The sequence below is a fragment of the Nuphar pumila genome, chromosome 11, assembly GCF_984573655.1.
Source record: "Nuphar pumila chromosome 11, dmNupPumi1.hap1.1, whole genome shotgun sequence".
NCBI lineage: Eukaryota > Viridiplantae > Streptophyta > Magnoliopsida > Nymphaeales > Nymphaeaceae > Nuphar > Nuphar pumila.
In genome coordinates, this window is record NC_143259.1 from 18668102 (window position 1) to 18687995 (window position 19894).

General features: G+C 40.2%; 1 protein-coding gene across 1 annotated transcript in view; it reads right to left on the reverse strand.

Moving 5' to 3' along the window:
• Positions 1 to 4338: 4338 nt before the first annotated feature.
• LOC149822144 (uncharacterized) overlaps positions 4339 to 19894 on the reverse strand; it is a 175452-nt gene continuing 159896 nt past the window's right edge. The window contains exons 7-8 of the mRNA XM_089980479.1: positions 4662 to 4718; positions 4339 to 4570 (exon numbers count right to left, since the gene is read on the reverse strand). Of these exons, the coding sequence (XP_089836605.1) occupies positions 4446 to 4570; positions 4662 to 4718 (182 nt within the window). The 3' untranslated portion in view covers positions 4339 to 4445. The remainder of the gene's footprint in view (positions 4571 to 4661; positions 4719 to 19894) is intronic.

Below are 19894 nucleotides of genomic sequence, written 5' to 3' on the forward strand. Positions count from 1 at the left end.
TTGTCCCAACATGTCAAGGACACAACCCAAAAACTAGAACATTAAAATCAGTTTTAATAATAATAAAAAAAATCGAGACTAAACCCTATTCAGGAAGTTGTATAAACCAATTTCTATAATCTGCAGAAAGTCCAACTTTGAGAATTTCTTGGGACTTACTGTTAACTCTTTTTCTTACCGAGTCTTTATCTATATGTGGACTCCCATCCAGAATTTTTATAGAATTAAATAAGTCATTTTGAATGTGTTTTCATGATTGTCAAAATAACAAAAAAATAATGCTCTATTATAGAGGGCATAAATCCCTCAAAACATACTCAATCAGGATAAATTAGGAGACTAAAGTCATGGCCCAGATGTGTAGAACATCTCACTATTTTTATTTATTTTTTCTGATTCATATTCTAGGAGATATACATTTTGTTTAGAAAACTTGTCAGGTTAAAAAGGGCCAGTTTCACAGTCAATCTTATTGTTTGGGCAAAAAACTTATGCCATGTTGCAGAGGTCATTTTTGCATCAAAACTTACTCTAATGAAATAAATAAGGGCTCTAAATTTAAGCTCTGAATGTGTAGAATACGATAGTGTCCTTATCTATATTTATTGGACTCTTATTCACTGAGTTATCAATTTTTTTTTGAAACATATAAGATCCAAAATGTGAACAACATAACAAAAATTTATGTATACAAATCCTTCATTAATCAATGTTAAGCATAGAAAAATAATAATTTAATATACTTATTACTTAAACTAACATGATCATAGTATATTACAACAATTAATCATAAATTTTCTATGCTAAACTATATGATTTCTTAGCACTACTCATTCATGATTAATGAAAATAGCACAAAAATTTGATTTAGGCATGTTTCTTAACAAAATCCTAATCAAACTAATCATACAATCAATTAATCACCATTCACATACTAACATAGTTTGAAATCATGAATTTACAGATTTAAACAACCTACATATGCCTTTTTTTATGGATCAAAACTATATATTCAACCACACGAACCGATTTCACTAAATTCCTTTTTCAAAAACCGATTTTGCACAAAATATACCTTGGTGATGTATTTTCACAAAAAACATTTTCTAAAACTTATGCAAAACCAAATTTTTAATCACTCTAAGGTCTGATCTACCTTGGATCATATCTGAAAACCGGTTGTACGCATATTCCATGTGTTGGGATCAATTTACGCCTATGTGATAGGTGAACCTACCTCTTTCGGTGTTTCGAATCGGTAAACCTTTATCTTCCATCTTGAATTCGCCAACAAAGGTCGTCAAACTTGATTGCAACCTCCAATGGTTGCTGGACCAGCCTCCACCAAGAAGAAGAAGAAGGAGAAGATGAGTTGGCTGATTTTTCCTTGTTCTCTCCCTCTCTCACAATACCTCTTTTTCTCACAAAATCTCTCTTTATTTATCAAAACTCTATTTCTTATCAAAGGGGCTGAACAAGGGTTTCTAAAACCCTTGCTTAGGTTTGGAAAATAAGGAGAAAGGAGGGTGGGTCGTGACCCCCCTTCTTTCTTTACTCTTTTCAAAAAAACAAGGCAATAAATACTTTTCAAAAAACATTCAATTAACATAACTACCTACAATAATCACTCTAAAAATCAACTATCCCCTATTCAATGCTCGTTCACAGTGAACCCTAGCCCAATTACACCAACACAAAAACATATATATTAACTAAAGGAAAAGCAAGCAAACATAAATCATCTACAACAAAAGAAAATATATATACATCTATGAAAAAACCTTAAACTGTAAAATCCGGTGGCAAATATTAAATAAAACACAGAAAAACAAAAAATATCCATAACAACAACCAAACACAAAGATGCATGAGACTATTAAATGATCATATCTACAAAAAAAAAGTTTGAAGTGAAATAAAATAGTATATATATATATATATATATATATATATATATATATATATATATATATATATAGTTTGTATGAAACTCACCTTTCGCCTTAACCGAAGAAATTGATGAAAAGGAAATGCTTTACCAAAAAACACCCTAACTTCACCGCAAGGGGTGAAAAACAATGCCGATGGTTCTATAAGGAAAGTATGATTCTTTCCAGACGTAAAAAAAAATGAACAAATGTGAGTTTATGATTCAACAAGCATGCAAAGTTACGTAGGTTCGCATGCCAAATATTTGTACAGATAGCCACATATCTGCATCTCCTAAAGTTCACACATTATCCCCTAAATTTAGTATCATATATGCAACTTTAGTCAAGTATTTACAAAGTTACGAGGTTCAATTTAACAAGAGGTTCACAAATATTTTTGTGTAAATTTCATAAGGCATATGCAAATTAAGGATATTTGCGAGGTTATGAGGTTCAGTTTAACAGAAGGTTTGTATATATTTTATGCAAATTTTGTATTATATATGTGAACATTATCCTGATTATACAAACTTCATGATGTCTCAAAAAAAATGTGCAAACCTTCTTTCAAGTAGGAGTTTGTGATACCTAATGAGAGGGGCGATATATTGTGCAAACTTCATGAGTTTCGGGCGAAGAGTAAAGAAATCCTAACAAAGTTGGCTATTTGAGATTTTGAACATGGGGTAAATTTCAAAAATTGTGGGGCATTTCAATAAATGTATCATTTTTTGGTACAGTATGTTACTTTCTAAAAAGAAAAACGCTTCCTGTTTTGTCGCCTGTAATAGTTGAAATACAAAGAGTCGTCCAGGTTGTCCCTAAGCTGAGTAATATCCAGCCCATCCTCAAGCTTACAAGGTGAGATCGGTGTGGAGATATGAAGCAGCCAATAGCCATAACATTATTAACATACTATATATAAAGCTCGTCAACTCCAGCAAGCTGCGAGTATTTTTTAGACTTTGAAGATTTCCAGCATCTTGTCTTTCCCTGGGTCCAGAAAACTCCTCTGCCTTTTGGGCCAATTTGCTTCATGGCAAACAAACCACTTTTCATATGAAAATGGTTGTTCCCGTGGGGCCATGAAACAAATGTAGTTGGTAGGAAAAAGGTTGACCACAATTTCGAACCCAAAATCACCTGAAAACCTATTCATAGCCCCCAAACTTGGAAATCATTTTCTTGCAGAAAAAGAAAGCCTCACACAATCTTGGTTGCCCTCTCACGGGCATGCCTTCCATATGAAAGGCACTTCCATTGGCTCTGCGTGAAACGAACAGACCCTTTGAGCAGGATAAGGGTGCGTTCGACTGATTGACCAAGCTTGGAGAGAACACATTGTCCTGTAGATACGTTCCTGTCCAAGGCAAACTGCCCAGGACATTCTTTTTTTTTAGAAAACCGTCCCCGTCCCTAACCATACTGTTGGAACAACACAAAAGATCCACCGTATACAATTGGAAGTCTTTACCATCAGGTGCTGGTTAGTAGAAGCTGTCAGTGCACGTTTCCTTGTGGTGGGACGCTGCAGGTCAAAACCCAGTGGTACGTTGAACAACAGGTGGGGCTCTGCCTAAACCCCAGGTTGCCTTGACAAAAAATATGAAAGTATATTTCATACCTGATGTATTTTGTATGGCGTTTGGGATGTCCAATTTATTTCTTTTAAAAGATTTGTAATGATACATTTTTTTGGATTTGGCTACCGATACACTCGTGCCGATGCATAATTACATAAAAAGGGATAAAAAGAAAAAGGAACCATCATGTTCTGAGGTTCCAGGGAGAGGCACAACACAGCCAGCCTAGCCTTCTGGTTTTTGCAAGTAGCCACCCTCTAGACTTTAACCTGAATTACTAGATTCCCAGCCCAAGTGTTCACCATTGCACCAAACAATAACACACACACCCAACCAAAGAAATAAAAAACTCCATTACAATATTCAAATAAAATGCCAATCACCATTATCGACTATCCTTGTCACAGCATTACTAACCTTGTTGATATATTAATTTATATTCTCTTTGCTTAATGTGACGGGTACAAAGGACAAGTCATGGCTTTACCTCATAGCGATCATCATCATGCCCATGTAACTAAGTTCTGACTTGACAAACTAAACAGAGGTGGAGGTGGTCTAGGTGCCAACAATACGGGGTTTAAGGGCTAGTGAAGAAATTGATGATAGTTGCAGCAGTAGCAAAGACAAATGCTGCAGAATTGCGGGGAAATTTTGGGCAAAGATGGCAGTAATTACGATGGCTCTGGTGCAGGTCAGCAGTATAGTAGTGGTAAATAAAGTAGTCCTTGGAGGTAACTCCATGCTTTTAACCATTTAATAATTTGGTTATAACGATTTATGACTCCATTTTCACATCTTTGCATCAACGTAAGAAAATACAATTAGCAATAAAGATGAGATTAAAAACTTTAATTAACAAATATATACAACAGCTAGCTCGCTAGACTGGCAGCGGAATTATTCACTTCACAATTCAAAGTACACTTGATCAAAAGGGAATTGGTTGCCTACTAGGCCAGGCTTCTATCTTGTCGAAGTATTTTACAGGAACACCACCATCAAAACCCTCCGTCAGTATCACTTTGTTGTCGGAAATATAAAACTTCATCCCATCTGTGACAAATTAAACAAGAGAACAAATGAACAATGAACTTAGCTAAAAAGATGTGAAGTGTGTGATATTAGGTGGTTCTTGCATTCATACCTTCTAAAGCTTTCGCAAGGTTCAAGAAAATCAAGACATTAACATTCTTCCGCATGCCTGCAATGACAATTCAGTTCCATCAAATCACAGCCAATGATGCAATTGCAGAAACGGGAGCGCCACATTGAGATGCATTTCAAAAGCTTAGTATTTCAGAAGACGCCGAGAAGAGTCTTATCAAGCTTCAGAAGATTGCATTTTTTAGCTCAGTAGCTACATTATTTTTTCCCATCTTTTGCTTTGGGAACTGAGATTTATCTGAACCTACAGAATTACATTATTATTTATGTCGTCTGAAGGGCAGAAACTTTTCATATTATTCATTAACCTCCAAAATTAATGCATTGTAAGAAAGTATTGTGACTGAAGTTTCTGGCTATCAAAAAATTAGACAGTTAACATCAATATTAGTACTAATGGTTGTGGTATAATTTATAATAACCAAATAAAATAATTTTACATTAGCAAGATCGCTTATTACCAATCTAGGGCTGCACACAAGCTGGGCTTGAAATGGATACTGCTAGTTTGAATTCAGTTTATCAACATGGAACTTGAAATCCAGTTCGACTAAAGCAAGAATTTAGCTCAATAAAGCTCATTAAGAATCTCGGTAACATGGTTACAGATATGGACACAGATATGCTGCAGATCCAAGACACAAATAAATCAATTTTAGCAAAAGTAGGGTATGAGGACAGGTACTTTTCTAGATATTTAATATAAAAAAATTTAAAAGTATATTTGTTAACAACAAAACACAACAATTTGAACATGTATTTATAGCAAGATGTCAGACTCATAGCATGTCGCGCGGCATGTCCACACATCACACCATCGTATCCCTAATTAAAAAAAAAGAAGTAAAGATGGGCTTAAACCAAAGACCTACCCTATAAGAGGTATGACACACTATGACTAAACTGGAGTTTTCATTTTTGTCAAAAAAGTTAAAGAAAAATATATGTCACATATTTATCCATCTATATTTTTTACAAGAACTTAACAAGCTTATTGAACTCTTAACAAGCCATGTTAAAAATCAAGTTTGAATCATTTAGTAAAAGAGTTCAGTTTTTAAGAGCAAGTACAAATTTTTTATGTTAATAAACTGAAGTGACTTTTATTGAGCCAAACCGAGTAATTCACAAACTACTTGATTTGCCATCTATGTAGTCAAAAGCCTCACTAGGCACCGACTAGTCTGTCCAGTCAGTCAGGCGTATGTAAAACGCTTAGGCTTTGCAGTTCATAGGTGGGTACCTTAAAAGGTACCAATTTTGTCGACTAGGCACCGACTAAGCTGCCTCTGCCTAGGCACGGGGGCAGTTTAGCCATTTATTATTCTTATATATATATATATATATATATATATATATATATATATATATATATATATATATATATATATGCGTCTGTGGTTGTGTGATTTGTTATGTGAAATCATGAAAACATGCTTAGTTATTATATTTATTATATATGTGTGTGCTACTTTGCTTTTGGGATTTTTTTTGTGAAACATTGAAAGCATGCACAGTAAATTTTAATTTATTATGGTTTTTATATATATGTGTGTTTGTTTCTGATGAATTTTTCTATAAAATCCTGAAAGCATGTTTAGTATTATGAATTATGTAATATGTTATATATGTATGTGTTATTGTGCTTCTGTGAAAGGTTGAAAGATATTTTGTTTGGATCTTCAACATCAGATTCATAATATTATGTTTGGATTTTTGATATTCCATTTGGATCTTAGATATCAGATCACTAAATTTGATATTTAATAAGTCAAACAGATTGGATCTCTGTTATTGGATTCTCATTATCAGGATCCTATTGGATATTGGATCCAGGATGAATGGAGTGGATCCATGAAGTTTAAATCAGATTCTTAGTAAGAAAACTTCTATATCGGACCTATAACACCTGATGGGGATTCGTAATAGTCTATACGACGTTCGGATCCACAATATTGCATTTGGACCCTGGACATCAGAGATTTAAATATGACAATGGTCCAATTAGAATTTTATGTTTGGATCCATAATAGTGGTCTAGATCCATGTATGGTAATTCAGATCCATAGTGTGAATAAAATTTCGGATCCTTAGATTCGTATTTCTTAAAAAGGTTTTATGAGAACGATGGATCTTGGACCCATAATTAGTGGTTGAGATCCATGATAGTGTATTTGGGTCCAAAGAAATCTATATTTAAAATTTTAAAAATGTAATAACCTTAAATTAACAATTTTTTTCATCTAAAATGCATGATCCAAGAGTCAATTTCTAGTGCATCGATCATGGAGAACACATTCGTAAGGACGGATTTTCGAAAAAATCCCATCGGGTGTCTTTCACCATAGTTATTTTGCCTCCCATAGTGTGGAGGCTTGTAGGTCTTTACGTTGTTGTCGGGCCTAGAAACCGCCAATACTTCATCTCCAACTTTTTTCATACCAAGACGAGTCTTCTCTTGGCACACTTCGGCAAGAGTAACCTCGAAAGGTAGAGAGGATCTCACTTGTTAAAATTCGAGGTGAAGCACATGTAAAAATTGAAAAAAGTGTTCTTTTTCCATATTCTTTTTTTAGCTTCACGTCTTCACTAGCAACCCACTTAGGTTCAAGAAGTGTCAACTCATCCCATGGAGGGGATAATGCATTAAAATAATCATATACACTCATGTCCCCTCGTTTGATGGTTTTTATTTTAGCTTGCAAATAAAAGACCAAGCTTCATTGGCCTTTCTAAACTTTGCAATGTTAGCATATATTTCAATGTCAACATTATTCATAAACCATGCAAGGATCTTTGCATAGTTGCTCTCCCTCTAATGCCCCAAAATTTTAACCCAAATTTAAGAGGAATTTTTTTTTTATAACAGCGGAAACAAGTAATATTATGGGGTTAAACATTCTGGAACATTACAGTGGAGAGAAAGCCAAAACGTTTATTTCATTTCACTATCAATGAATAATGACATCAGAGTTTTAAAAACATAAAAGGAACTCAAACTATCTCTGGAACAATAAATCAAAAAATCTCGATCCGATGCCTCATCCCGCAGCCGCTTATAAACCCTATTCTTTACCTGAAAAATAGTAAATTGATTGGAATTAGACTATCATGTCTAAGTAGGAAAAACTGTAACTCTTAATGCAAGTATATCATGTGTCAAGTATGTGATGTGGGTGTCGTGTGTGATTTTCAGCCTATACAGAATCGCGTAAAGAAGACTATGCAACAACAATAATTAAGTTAAGCATTTTATGCAACAACAACAATTAAACAAGGCATTAAGCAAATAAAGCATATTCTGCAACAACAATAACAGTAACATGCATAATATTCATGTAACAACCACAATATGAATTACATTATTTCATATCTATACATTTTAGGATTTCGTTTCATCACAAACTCAGAATATAAAGCATGCTGAAAGAATATGCCAATGTCTATTTAATAACTCCACTCACTGTGATACCTGACTGTTCTAAATAGTGATTATTTTATCTTATCCCGCGAGTACACACGGGCCGAGGCAACCATCACAGAAGAGAATGTTCGGGGGTATATTATTCAAAGTTGTTTTATTAACCCGAACATTCTAACTGGGACTGAAATCCCAAGGGAGCGGTCAGTGACCGAGAGAACCTCCCAAAGGCCACAACCAAAATAGGATGCATCCCTAACTTCTGCAGAATAACAAAGAGTTACCACCTAGGACATGTTGGTAGTCCGGGTCCCCCCAACTCCGAGGACTGGGGACCAACGAGTCATTTTAGCTCGAAACAGAAAAACATGTCCCCGGAGTTTTGTACCACCTACCCTATCCAAGGTAAACTTTGCAATGTTAGCATATAAACCATGCAAGGATCTTTGCATGGTTGCTCTCTCAATCTTCTATTTTGGCTTGATAGTCGCGAATGACTTTGGCACGATATCTTTTTCAAGAGCCTTCTCTTGATCTCCTACTTTTGTGAGCACAAGTTGAGATTCAGGAATAGTGCCCCATCACATATCCCAAGCGCTTCTTTTAACGTTGTTCTCCATGGAGGAGGCCCACATCACGTAGTTTGATCCATTTAATTTGAAAGATAGATCAATCTTGGAATCATGCTCCACGAGAAAGATTAGGAGAGAGACAAAGAAAAAGAAAGATATAGAGAAACATGTTCTCTTGGGCACCACAATCACCAAGACCTCACGAACACGATCATGTGATGTTCAAAATTCAAAGGTCCACGAGCACTATAGCTATGATGCCATGTAATGAAACATGCTGAAGCAAGAAATACAATGTGCACAAGCACATACACTAGTCCACTCAGGGACAATACTAAGGCACTACACAAGCACAAAATGCATACAAGAACTTCAAAGAGCTTAACAAGAACACGAAGAAATAAAAAATAATATTGTATTAATCACCAACATGCCTGGCAAAAGCATAGAATACAAGATGGGGCAAACAGCCCCTTTATATACAAGTAGAGGACCTTAGGGAGCTCCCAATAGAGTCCTTGGGATTGCTCCCAACAACTCTATGGTCTTTTGACCATAGAGCCCTTACACAATATCTAAATGACAAAATAAAAAATAAGAAAAAAAAACAAATACAAAAGACAAAATTGTCCCTACTGGACAGTACATATTTACAAGAGTAAAAAGACCAAAATGCCCCTGATGGAAAATGCAATTTACATAACAGAAATATAGTTATATACATATATATAACTATATAGATACATATTTTAACAGCCTCAGCATTAAAATAAATAGCGATTTGGTTTTCTTTAAGTCAAAACAAGTAGCTATTCCTGTTCAGTGCACCGGTTTACTTCTCTCTTTATCTTCCTCCATAGAGCTCAAAGCTCAGGCCATATACACGTCCATGTGACTTGGATAATAAGTTCACGTCAGTTAAAGTCTACTACTGACTTTTGTATCTCCCAAATTCAATAATTTTGTGTAGTGAAAAAGGCAAAAGGAGTTGCTTGATCCAACAAGCCAGAAGCCTAAGCTCTGGCTACACCTTTGTTGTTTGCTGGCATCGGCTTATGAGATCTTATACTCTACATTGTCATAGCATGAATCTTTGATGAATATATTAACAAACTGAAGAGGATCACCATGTTGTTCAGGAACTACTTTACTTTCTTCTACCTTCAACTCCTATAATAGGCATCCAAAGTTTTAAGAGGTAGTATAATGCATGCTAATGGAACACTCATCATTTATAAAGCTATATTGGTGCAGGGTTTGACTGGCATTACATTCTTCAATCAGATACATGGTTGTCTACAGGGTAATTGTCTATTAGTCCATATTCAGATAATAAATTTCATTTCCCCCCCAACCGCTCATATAAAGCTCAGAAATTTTGTCAATACAGAGATCCCTGTAATGAAAGAGCAAAAAATACAAATAGATGCCTCTTATGGGCTTACAAGAACACAATGACCCCTTATGTGTCAATACAAAACTCATACACATAAGCCTTTTATGGGCTTGAATAACAAGAAAAAATAATGAATATTATTGAGAGATTAGGTGCTTGAGAAAGCAATAACCATATAAGGGGAAGCACCCTTATATATACATAAAGGAGAGCCAATATAGATTTTGGGAGCATCCTAACAGCTATAAATATAGCTGTTGGGATCTTCCAACAGCTATATTTGGCCAATGAAAATATTTTGCATTGCAAAAACAGGAAAAAAAATAAAGGAAACAAAAAGTATAAAAAGACACTAGTGCTCTATACAGTGAAAAGACTGAAATACCCCTATTGAGTATTACCTATTACAATGATATGAACACATGTATCATATATATATATATATATATATATATATATATATATATATATATATGATACAACTTAACACCACCTCAAACTTACGATGTGATCAACGAAAGTTTGTAAAGTAAAAAGTGAAACCGGGAAGATGAAAGTGCTTTTGTGAAGATGTCAAATAGCTGAAATTCTGATACTACATAGGGCAGGATAATAGTCTTCTTAAGATATTCTTCACGAACATAGTGGCAATCCATCTCGATGTGCTCATTAGGTTCATGGAATGTATGCTTTTCGGCGATGTAGATAGTGTTTTTGTTATCACAACACAACCTTGAAAGTGATTGCAAATGCATCCACATGTCCTTCATTAATCTATTCAACCACACGATTTCATATATCGTGGTGTCCATCGCACGATACTCACCTTCCGTTGACGATAAAGACACCTTCTGTTGTTTCTTGCATTTTCAGGACATCAGTGCAATTAATTCAAGTTGAGAAGAAGAAGACAAAAAAAATTTCTTTAGAGACATAAGTTTGTAAATATCTAATAATGCACATAACACTCATGTACACAATTGTGGGAGAATGTTGAAACTGACTTGTTATATGCACTACATGAGAAATGCCAGGTTGAGTGATCGTTAAATAGGTAAGGATCTCAATTATCTGCCAAAAAGGAGTGGGGTCTTCCAAGGGTATCCCATCATTAATTTTTATATTTACATTAATAACTTCAGAACTATCCACCCTCTTTTTGTCGGTAATGTCAGACATGTCAATAATCTTAATGGTAAACTTAGATTGAGTTAGAAAATAACCTCGAGCAGAATATGCTACCTCAAATCCCTAAAAAATATCAAGGCACCTTAGATCTGTCATTTCAAAATTTTGTTTCAAAACATTTTTTATATCATTAACTCTTTGTTTATCTCTTTCAGTAATGATCATATCATCAACGTAGAGAAGAAGAATAACACATGCATCATAATGCTTAACAGACATAGCAGTGTCAGTAATAACAAGATTTAAAACCAAGTTTAAGCATAATAGAGATAAATCTATCACACTAGGCCTTAGGAGCCTGTTTCAAACTATACAAAGCTTTATGTAAACGAAGAACCTTTCATGTTGGAATTTCATATCCTATTGGAAGATCCACATATACTTATTCCTTTAATTCTCCACTTAGAAAGGTATTTTTGACATTCATTTGATAGATAAACCAATTTCTAATGGCAGGAACAACTATAAGAGTTCTAACTAACACATGTCATCCTAGCTACTGGTGCAAATGTTCATCATAGTATATTTCATATTCTTGAGAATAACCCTAGGCAACTAAACTAGCCTTATATCATTTAAAGGAGTTCACTCTTGGTTTTAACCTTATACACCCATTTACAACCTATGGACTTTTTCCCTTTAGGTAACTTTGCTATTTGTCATGTGTTAGATTTTTCTAAATCATCAACTTCTATGATCTTGGCTTCAATCCATTTAAGATGGGTTTTGGCTTGCTTATAAGGATTGGGATCAAAATAAGAAAAGATTTTGGCTAGGCAAACTCTATATTGAGGGGGGGAAAAACTCATAGGATATAAATCCATCTAGAAGTCTAGATTCACTAGTGGATTTCCTAAGGGTACTAGATTCTTGTGATTCAAGGCTAGAATATATGTCTAAAACATTGGGTTGACTATCATTGTCCCTTCTATTGTATTGAAAGATAGGATGGTTGTCTCTATTTATATTAGGAACATTACCAAGATCATTTAATTGAGGTTCTTCATTTGCATTATCAATACTTAAAGAATTTTCCTTATCAAACAAGAAGTAATTACTAGCTTTCTTAGGTACATTTTGATCAAAGAAACTTTTTTTTCCAAAAGTCACATTCAAGATATATATAGTTTATCATTACGTAGATCATAACATCTAAATCATTTTTGGGTTTCTTCATATTCGAGAAAAACATAAGGAATTGCAAGAGGAGACAATTTGTCATTTTTATTGGTAAGAACAAAGCATTTACATCCAAAAGTTATTAGTCTAAAAAGAAAAATCAATGGAGGTTTTATAAAGTTTTTCAAGAAAGGTAATGTTTTGAAGCTTCACATAGGGAATATGATTTATGAGATAAACAATGGTAAGGACAACTTCGGCCCAAAATTCCTTTTGAGACATTTTTTGAAATAAGAAGGGTTCTAGTAGTTTCTATGATATGTCTATGTTTTCTTTCATCCAAACCATTTTTAAAGGGTATAAGCACAAGATCTCTGGTGAACAATTTCATTTAGTTCCAAATACTTTTTGAAATTGGAACACCGCAAAATTTCAAGCTTGCAAACCTTTCAAAAAAAAAAAAAACAGACAAGAGACTAAAAAGGAATCTCTTCATCTCAGAGATGGTTTACGAAATCAGCGGAAGACTATACTTTTATTAATTTCAAAAAGGCAAGCTGACAACTTTGAGCGCGTTAGCTAAAAGAACCAAGACGCACAACACATGCTACTTGCAAACACTTGGAAAAGCCACTTTCATTTAAGAAGTTCTCCAAATAGTACAAAATTCGGATATTCCAAGGAAAATCCATTACAAAACCCCAAACAACAGGACGCGAGCTAAGAGCAGGAAGAAGAACGTCTTGGAGCCATCTTGCCATCGCGCCATCACCTGTGGTGTACCTAATCATCACCTGTACCCATAGAATGGGTTAGTTTCGCGAAAAACTAGTAGGTGCACAAGAGAGACTACAAGGAACTGAATTATGCAATTTAATTCAGTAGATTACGCAGTTTAAAGCAAATATGCAGTTAAACAGGTAAGCAATGCATGCAGATAACTAGTGCAAACGCGTAAGTAGTGCAAGCGAATAAGTAGTGCAAGTGAATAAGTAGTGCAAGTGAATCAGTAGTGCAGCGAATCAGTAGTGCAACGAATCAGTAGTGCAGCGAATCAGTAGTACAAGGAATCAGTAGTGCAAGCGAGTCGGTGGTGCAAGCGAGTCTCACGGCTCAGCAACCAATGTGAACAGACTTTATGTTCCGATATTACTGGCCTGCGGGTACGCGCAGGCAAAACATAGAAACAACTGAGACTAGTTCGGGCATCTATTATTCTATGTATTTTCAATAACCCGAATAGCTAGTTGAGTCCGCTCCAAAGGGGACGGCTTTAGCCGAGAGAGGATTCCCCAGAGGCTGAAAAGCAGTGCCACGGATGCATCCAACTTCTGCAGAAGTGTTGAGCCAACTATTGTAGCCCCTTTCCCCTAACTCCAATGACGGGGGAGGCCGGATCATTGCCCGTGGGGTGGTTGTTAACAACCTGTCCATTGGAGTTTTTGTACCGATCTGTCCTCTCCCTTGACAGACAACCAGAAGCGAACGGGTGCGTTAGGGGTTGCTTAACTAACGACCCATTCTATGCTGTGGTCTTTAAACCACTCGAGCATCTTGCCTGTGAAGGTGAATGTGAGGCCATTTATGTGATTTCAACAGTTTGCATTTAGCGTTGTTCGAGGTCGCACGACCGTCTCATCCGATCATCGCAGTACTAGACGTGTCGTGCACGACTACAAGTACTCTAGGATAAAGGGGGTATAGCTCCTCAATAAAAGCCTCAACAGGAGTGTTTCACAAAGATGTAAAGTTTATCAACTTTACTCTATCTTTTGAAACTGCAGTACCTTGTGCCAACATGATGCATGTGATTATCTCGAATCACATCCGCTATCGGGGTATCTACATGTCTCGCATGACTCGATACCGGCCTCGATAGACGGGATACAGGTTTCTCAACAGAACACCCGCTAAGAAGTTCGCTCGCTCCCGACTAAACTCTTGTCGCAAGAGGGAGAGTGGTAAATGCTTCTTGCATCCTCCACGAGGATGCCCTTAAGGCATCCGCAAAGAGCAGGAACCTGCACGTCATCTGCAATAGCAAGGCGATACCAACACAAATGCAAAAGCAAGAGCCTAGGCGCAGAGCGCGACGGCAAGGTAAAGGGCAAGGATTGCGAAACCGCATCCTTGAGTGAAGTGGATACTCGTATAAATATATATATATATATATATATATATATATATATATATTCATTCAATGGTCGCTTTTAGTTCAATTGAACTTAATTCCATTATCCAAGTCTTCTGTGCAATTTTTCCCCTACCTTGGAGGGTTACGAGCTTGCTGACGTCTGCGGACGTACACGATTGACGGCTCGGGTCGCGGAGCGCGAGTGGGATCCGTCGTAGCTGCAAATATGCGATATTAACAAGCAAACTCTGACAAAAGCAAAAGCAAGGCAAAGACTCGACTTTGCCGATACATAAGGTTGGGGCCAACCGTCCCAATTGACTCGAAAAGAAGATGGGGCAGGATCAAAAGACTCTAGCTACCAAAAGAGGGATGTAGCCCATGCGAGCAGATGACTCACGATACTAGGAATTCCTCGTTGGAGACCAACAATTGTAATGAGGTGTCCCCATCACGATGTAGCTTCCAAAGATTTCCCGAGCCTGTCGGCCAAGGGTATAGGCTCGCGCACAAAGGGCAGGGGGCCATCGGCCCCTGCTGGCAAAAAAGAAAGGCAGGGGCCGATGGCCCCTGCTGGCAAAAAGAAGAAAGGCAGGGGCCGATGGCCCCTGCTGGCAAAAACAGAAAGACAGGGGCCCATCGGCCCCAGCTGGCAACAAAAGAAAGGCAGGGGCCGATGGCCCCTGCTGGCAAAAGAAAGACAGGGGCCCATCGGCCCCTGCTGGCAAGAAGGCAGGGGCCGATGGCCCCTGCTGGCAACAAGGCAGGGGCCGATGACCCCTGCTGGCAAACAAAAAAGCATGGGCCATAAGCCCCTGCTGGCTAGCAAAAAGAGAGGCAGGGGCCCATCGGCCCCTGCTGGCAACAAGAAAGGCAGGGGCCATAAGCCCCTGCTGGCTCGCAAAAAGGAAGGCAGGGGCCCATCGACCCCTGTTGGCACACGGAAAGGCAGGGGCCAATGGCCCCTGCTGGCGCAACTAAAAGGGACAGGGAGGAGGAGCTCGGCCCCTCCCCTGCCATAGCCAAGAACAGGGAGGAGGGGCTCGGCCCCTCCCCTACCGTAACGGAAGCAAGGAGGGGGGCTCAGCCCTCTCCCCTACCATAACGGAGAGCAGGGAGGGGTGTCGAGCCCCTCCCCTGCAAAAAAGGGGCACAGGGAGGGGGTTTGACCCCTCCCGTGGGCACACAGAGAAGTGAGGGAGAGAGAGAGAAGAGACGGAGAGGGAAAAGAGGGAGAAAGAGGAAGCGATGGCGTACCAGGGGGTTTTCGGAGGAAGCTCGCCGAAGAGGAGCTCGCCGGAAGGAAGGGGGGTCGCCGATGTCGGTGGCGGCGGCTGTCGGGGGTCGCCGGCGTCGGTGACCGTGGACGAGCGAGAGAGGGAAACAGAGAGACAGAGAGCGAGTGGCGGTGAGGGGGGTTTCGTAACCCTCCTCCCGCCTGCCTCGCTGTCTTTTAATGACAGCGAGGGGCGGTGGCCCGGTTTTTTTTTTTTTTTTTGATATTACATCCTACCCTCCTTAAAATAATTTCGTCCGCGAAATTTCTATAGCATAAATTGGTCAAAATACAAGTCAGGGTATTTATCCCTGATATCTGACTCAAGCTCCCATGTACATTCACTAATTCCATGGTGTTGCCAACGTACTTTTACAAGAGAAATCGTCTTCGACCTGAGCACTTGGTCTCGACGATCAACGATTGCCACTGGTCTTTCCTCGAACGTCAAGTCCTTTTGGATATCCACATCATCATAATGAATAATGTGCGATGGGTCGTGAACATATCTTCTCAGCATGGATACGTGAAAGACGTTGTGAATCTGAGCGTACTGAGGAGGCAGCGCAACGCGGTAAGCAGCTTCGCCGATCCGATCCAGGATCTCAAAAGGTCCGACGAATCGCGGACTCAGCTTTCCCTTTTTCCCGAACCGGAAGACGCTCTTGGTAGGAGATACCTTAACAAAAACCATATCTCCTGTTGAGAACACGAGCTCTCTACGTCGACGATCGGCGTAACACTTCTGCCGACTTTGCGCGGTACGCAGACGTTCCCTGATCATCTGCACTTGCTGAGTATAGTGCTGTAGCACTATAGGTGAATCTAGCATTCGTTCACCAACCTCATCCCAGTAAACGGGTGATCGACAAGGCTTCCCGTACAAGGCTTCATAAGGGGCCATACCGATACTGGCATGGTAACTATTATTGTACGCGAATTCTGCCAACCCAATATGAGAGTCCCATTCCCCCCTCCAGTCTAACATGCACGCTCGCAGCATATCCTCCAAAGTCTGAATCGTGCGTTCAGATTGTCCATCAGTCTGAGGGTGGAAGGCGGTACTGAATTTTAGCTTTGTGCCCAAGGCCAACTGCAGCTGCCCCCAAAACCTGGAGGTGAACCTCGGGTCACGATCGGAGATGATTGACACAGGAATACCGTGCAATCTCACAATCTCCCTGACATAGAGGTCTGCCAAGCTGTCCAGTGACTGACTGAGCCGTATAGGGAGGAAATGCGCCGATTTAGTGAGTCGATCCACGATCACCCAAATCGCATCGTGTTTCCTCCGCGTCCTCGGCAAACCGACGATGAAGTCCATCGTGATGCCCTCCCACTTCCATTGTGGAATCTCCATTTGCTGCATCACTCCGCCTGGTCGTTGGTGCTCGATCTTAACCTGTTGGCAAGTCAAGCACTTCGAAACGTACTCGGCTACGTCCCGCTTCATTCCATTCCACCAATATCTGCGCTGCAAATCTTTGAACATCTTTGTGCCGCCCGGGTGGATCGTGTACTTGGACTTGTGGGCCTCAGCGAGAATCTCATCTCTCAAAAAAGGATCTTCTGGCACCCAGAGACGATCCTTACGCCATACACCTCCTTCGTCACTGAGTCGAAAGGGGGTATCGGCCCGCTGCGCTAGAGCCTTCAGCTTTTCGTACTGCGCATCGATCTTCTGACTGACAAAGATCTTTGACAATAGCTCAGGCTGAGCTACCATGCTGGAAAGACTGATCGAAACTGGAGTGACCGCAAACGGTTCCCACGATATCAGATCCTCGATCAGCTTCCACCCCGCAAATAACAAGTTTACGGAAACGCTGGGAGACTTGCGGCTCAGAGCGTCGGCCACAACGTTCGCTTTTCCTGGGTGGTAGGACAAGGTAAAGTCGTAATCTTTGAGGAATTCCACCCAACGTCGCTGCCTCATATTCAGCTCCTTCTGCGAGAACAAATATTTTAGGCTCTTATGATCTGTAAAAGCCTCGAACCGCTCCCCATACAAATAGTGCCGCCATATCTTCAATGCGAAGACCACCGCTGCTAACTCCAAGTCATGAGTCGGGTAATTCTTCTCATGTATTTTAAGTTGGTGCGATGCATAGGCGATCACTCTATCGTTCTGCATTAAGACGCAACCCAAACCTGTCCCGGAAGCGTCTGTGTAAATCACGAAGCCGCCTTGACCCGAAGGTAAGGCCAAAATAGGAGCAGTCGTAAGACGTTCCTTCAACATCTGAAAACTGCTCTCACACATGTCGTCCCACACGAACTTAGCTTCTTTCTTCAGGAGTTGCGTCAAGGGTAGAGAGATCTTAGAAAAGTCCTGGATAAATCTTCGGTAATACCCAGCTAATCCAAGAAAACTCCGAATGTCACGAACATTCCTCGGTTGCTGCCAACTGAGTACAGCCTCGACTTTCGCTGGATCCACGGACACACCTTCCTTGGAGATGACATGTCCCAAAAACATGATCTCCTCGAGCCAAAACTCGCACTTAGAGTACTTAGTGAACAACCGCTCCTTTCGCAAGGTTTCGAGAATAACTCTCAAGTGCTCACGATGTTGCTCCCAGCTATCTGAATACACCAAGATGTCGTCGATGAACACGATCACGAAGGTGTCCAAAAAGGGTTTGAACACCCTATTCATGAGATCCATGAACGCTGCAGGAGCGTTAGTGAGTCCAAAGGGCATGACCGTAAATTCGTAATGCCCATACCTGGTCCGGAAGGCCGTCTTGGAGATATCATCTCCCTTAATTCTGAGTTGATGGTACCCAGATCTAAGGTCGATTTTTGAGAAGATCCTGGCCCTCTGCAACTGATCGAACAGATCCTCGATGCGTGGCAACGGGTACTTATTCTTTATTGTCGCCTGGTTAAGCATCCGATAATCGATGCACAACCGCAATGATCCGTCCTTCTTTTTCACGAACAAGACGGGAGCTCCCCAGGGCGAGACACTGGGGCGAATGAATCCCTGATCCATCAACTCCTGCAACTGCTTCTTGAGCTCTGCGAGCTCGGCTGGCGCCATCCGATATGGAGCCTTAGAAATTGGCGCAGTACCCGGCAGCAACTCGATGCTGAACTGCACCTCGCGAGGTGGAGGAAGGCCTGACAGTTCCTCCGGGAAGACGTCTGGAAAATCTCGAACAATCTCCAAGTCTCCCATCGAGACTCGCGTCGGCCCGGACTGGATGACACTGACCAAAAAGGCAGTGCATCCCTTCCTCAGGTAGCTCTGCGCCTTCAACGACGAAATCAACTTGCTCGCCCGAACGGGTTTCACGATCTTGAATTCCATCTTGGGCATTCCTGGTGGAGATAAAACAATCCTGCTATCTCGGCAGAAAATCTTGGCATGATACTTGTGCAGCCAATCCATGCCTAGGATGACGTCAAATTCTGTCATCACTAGTAAGATAGCACAAGCCGGTAAATGCCGATCTGCTAAGACTACGTCCAACTCTGGTACGTAGGCCGCACAAATGGTATTTTTCCCAGTCGGGTTATACACTTAAAGTGTATTATGCAAATGTTTTACAGGTATGTGCAAACACTCGGCAAAATTTACCGAAATAAAAGAGTGTGTGGCACCACAATCAAAAAGCACAAAAGCCGCTTGGTTAGCGACAAAAAAGGGTACCTTGCACTAGGTCGCCCTTGGTCAACTGCTCAGCCTTGGCTGAGTAGACGCGTCCCGGCGCCCTCCTTTGACCGCTCGTCTGTGATGGTGGCGACTGATACTGCTGTTGCGGCAGTGGTGGCCGAGGGAGCAAAGGTGCTCCGTTGGTCTGCCGGGACTCATCAGCCGCCTTTTTGCGGCAATCACGGACGTAGTGGCCCATCTTGCCACAATACAGGCATCCACCTGTGTCGAGCGGGCACGTCTGCCCAAAGTGAGATCGCTGGCATCTGGGGCATACGCTGCCAGCCTGTTGCCTGGCTGGAGGGTTGCCCTGTGGCCGCTGACGCTTCGAATGAGGATATCGTTTCCTTCCTCCTTCGCTCTTTACAGGAAGGAGCGGTCGTTTGCCTGGGTCGCCGGAAGGTGTCTTCGGCTCACCACCCGTAGCGGGTGGCTTCCTGCCCTGA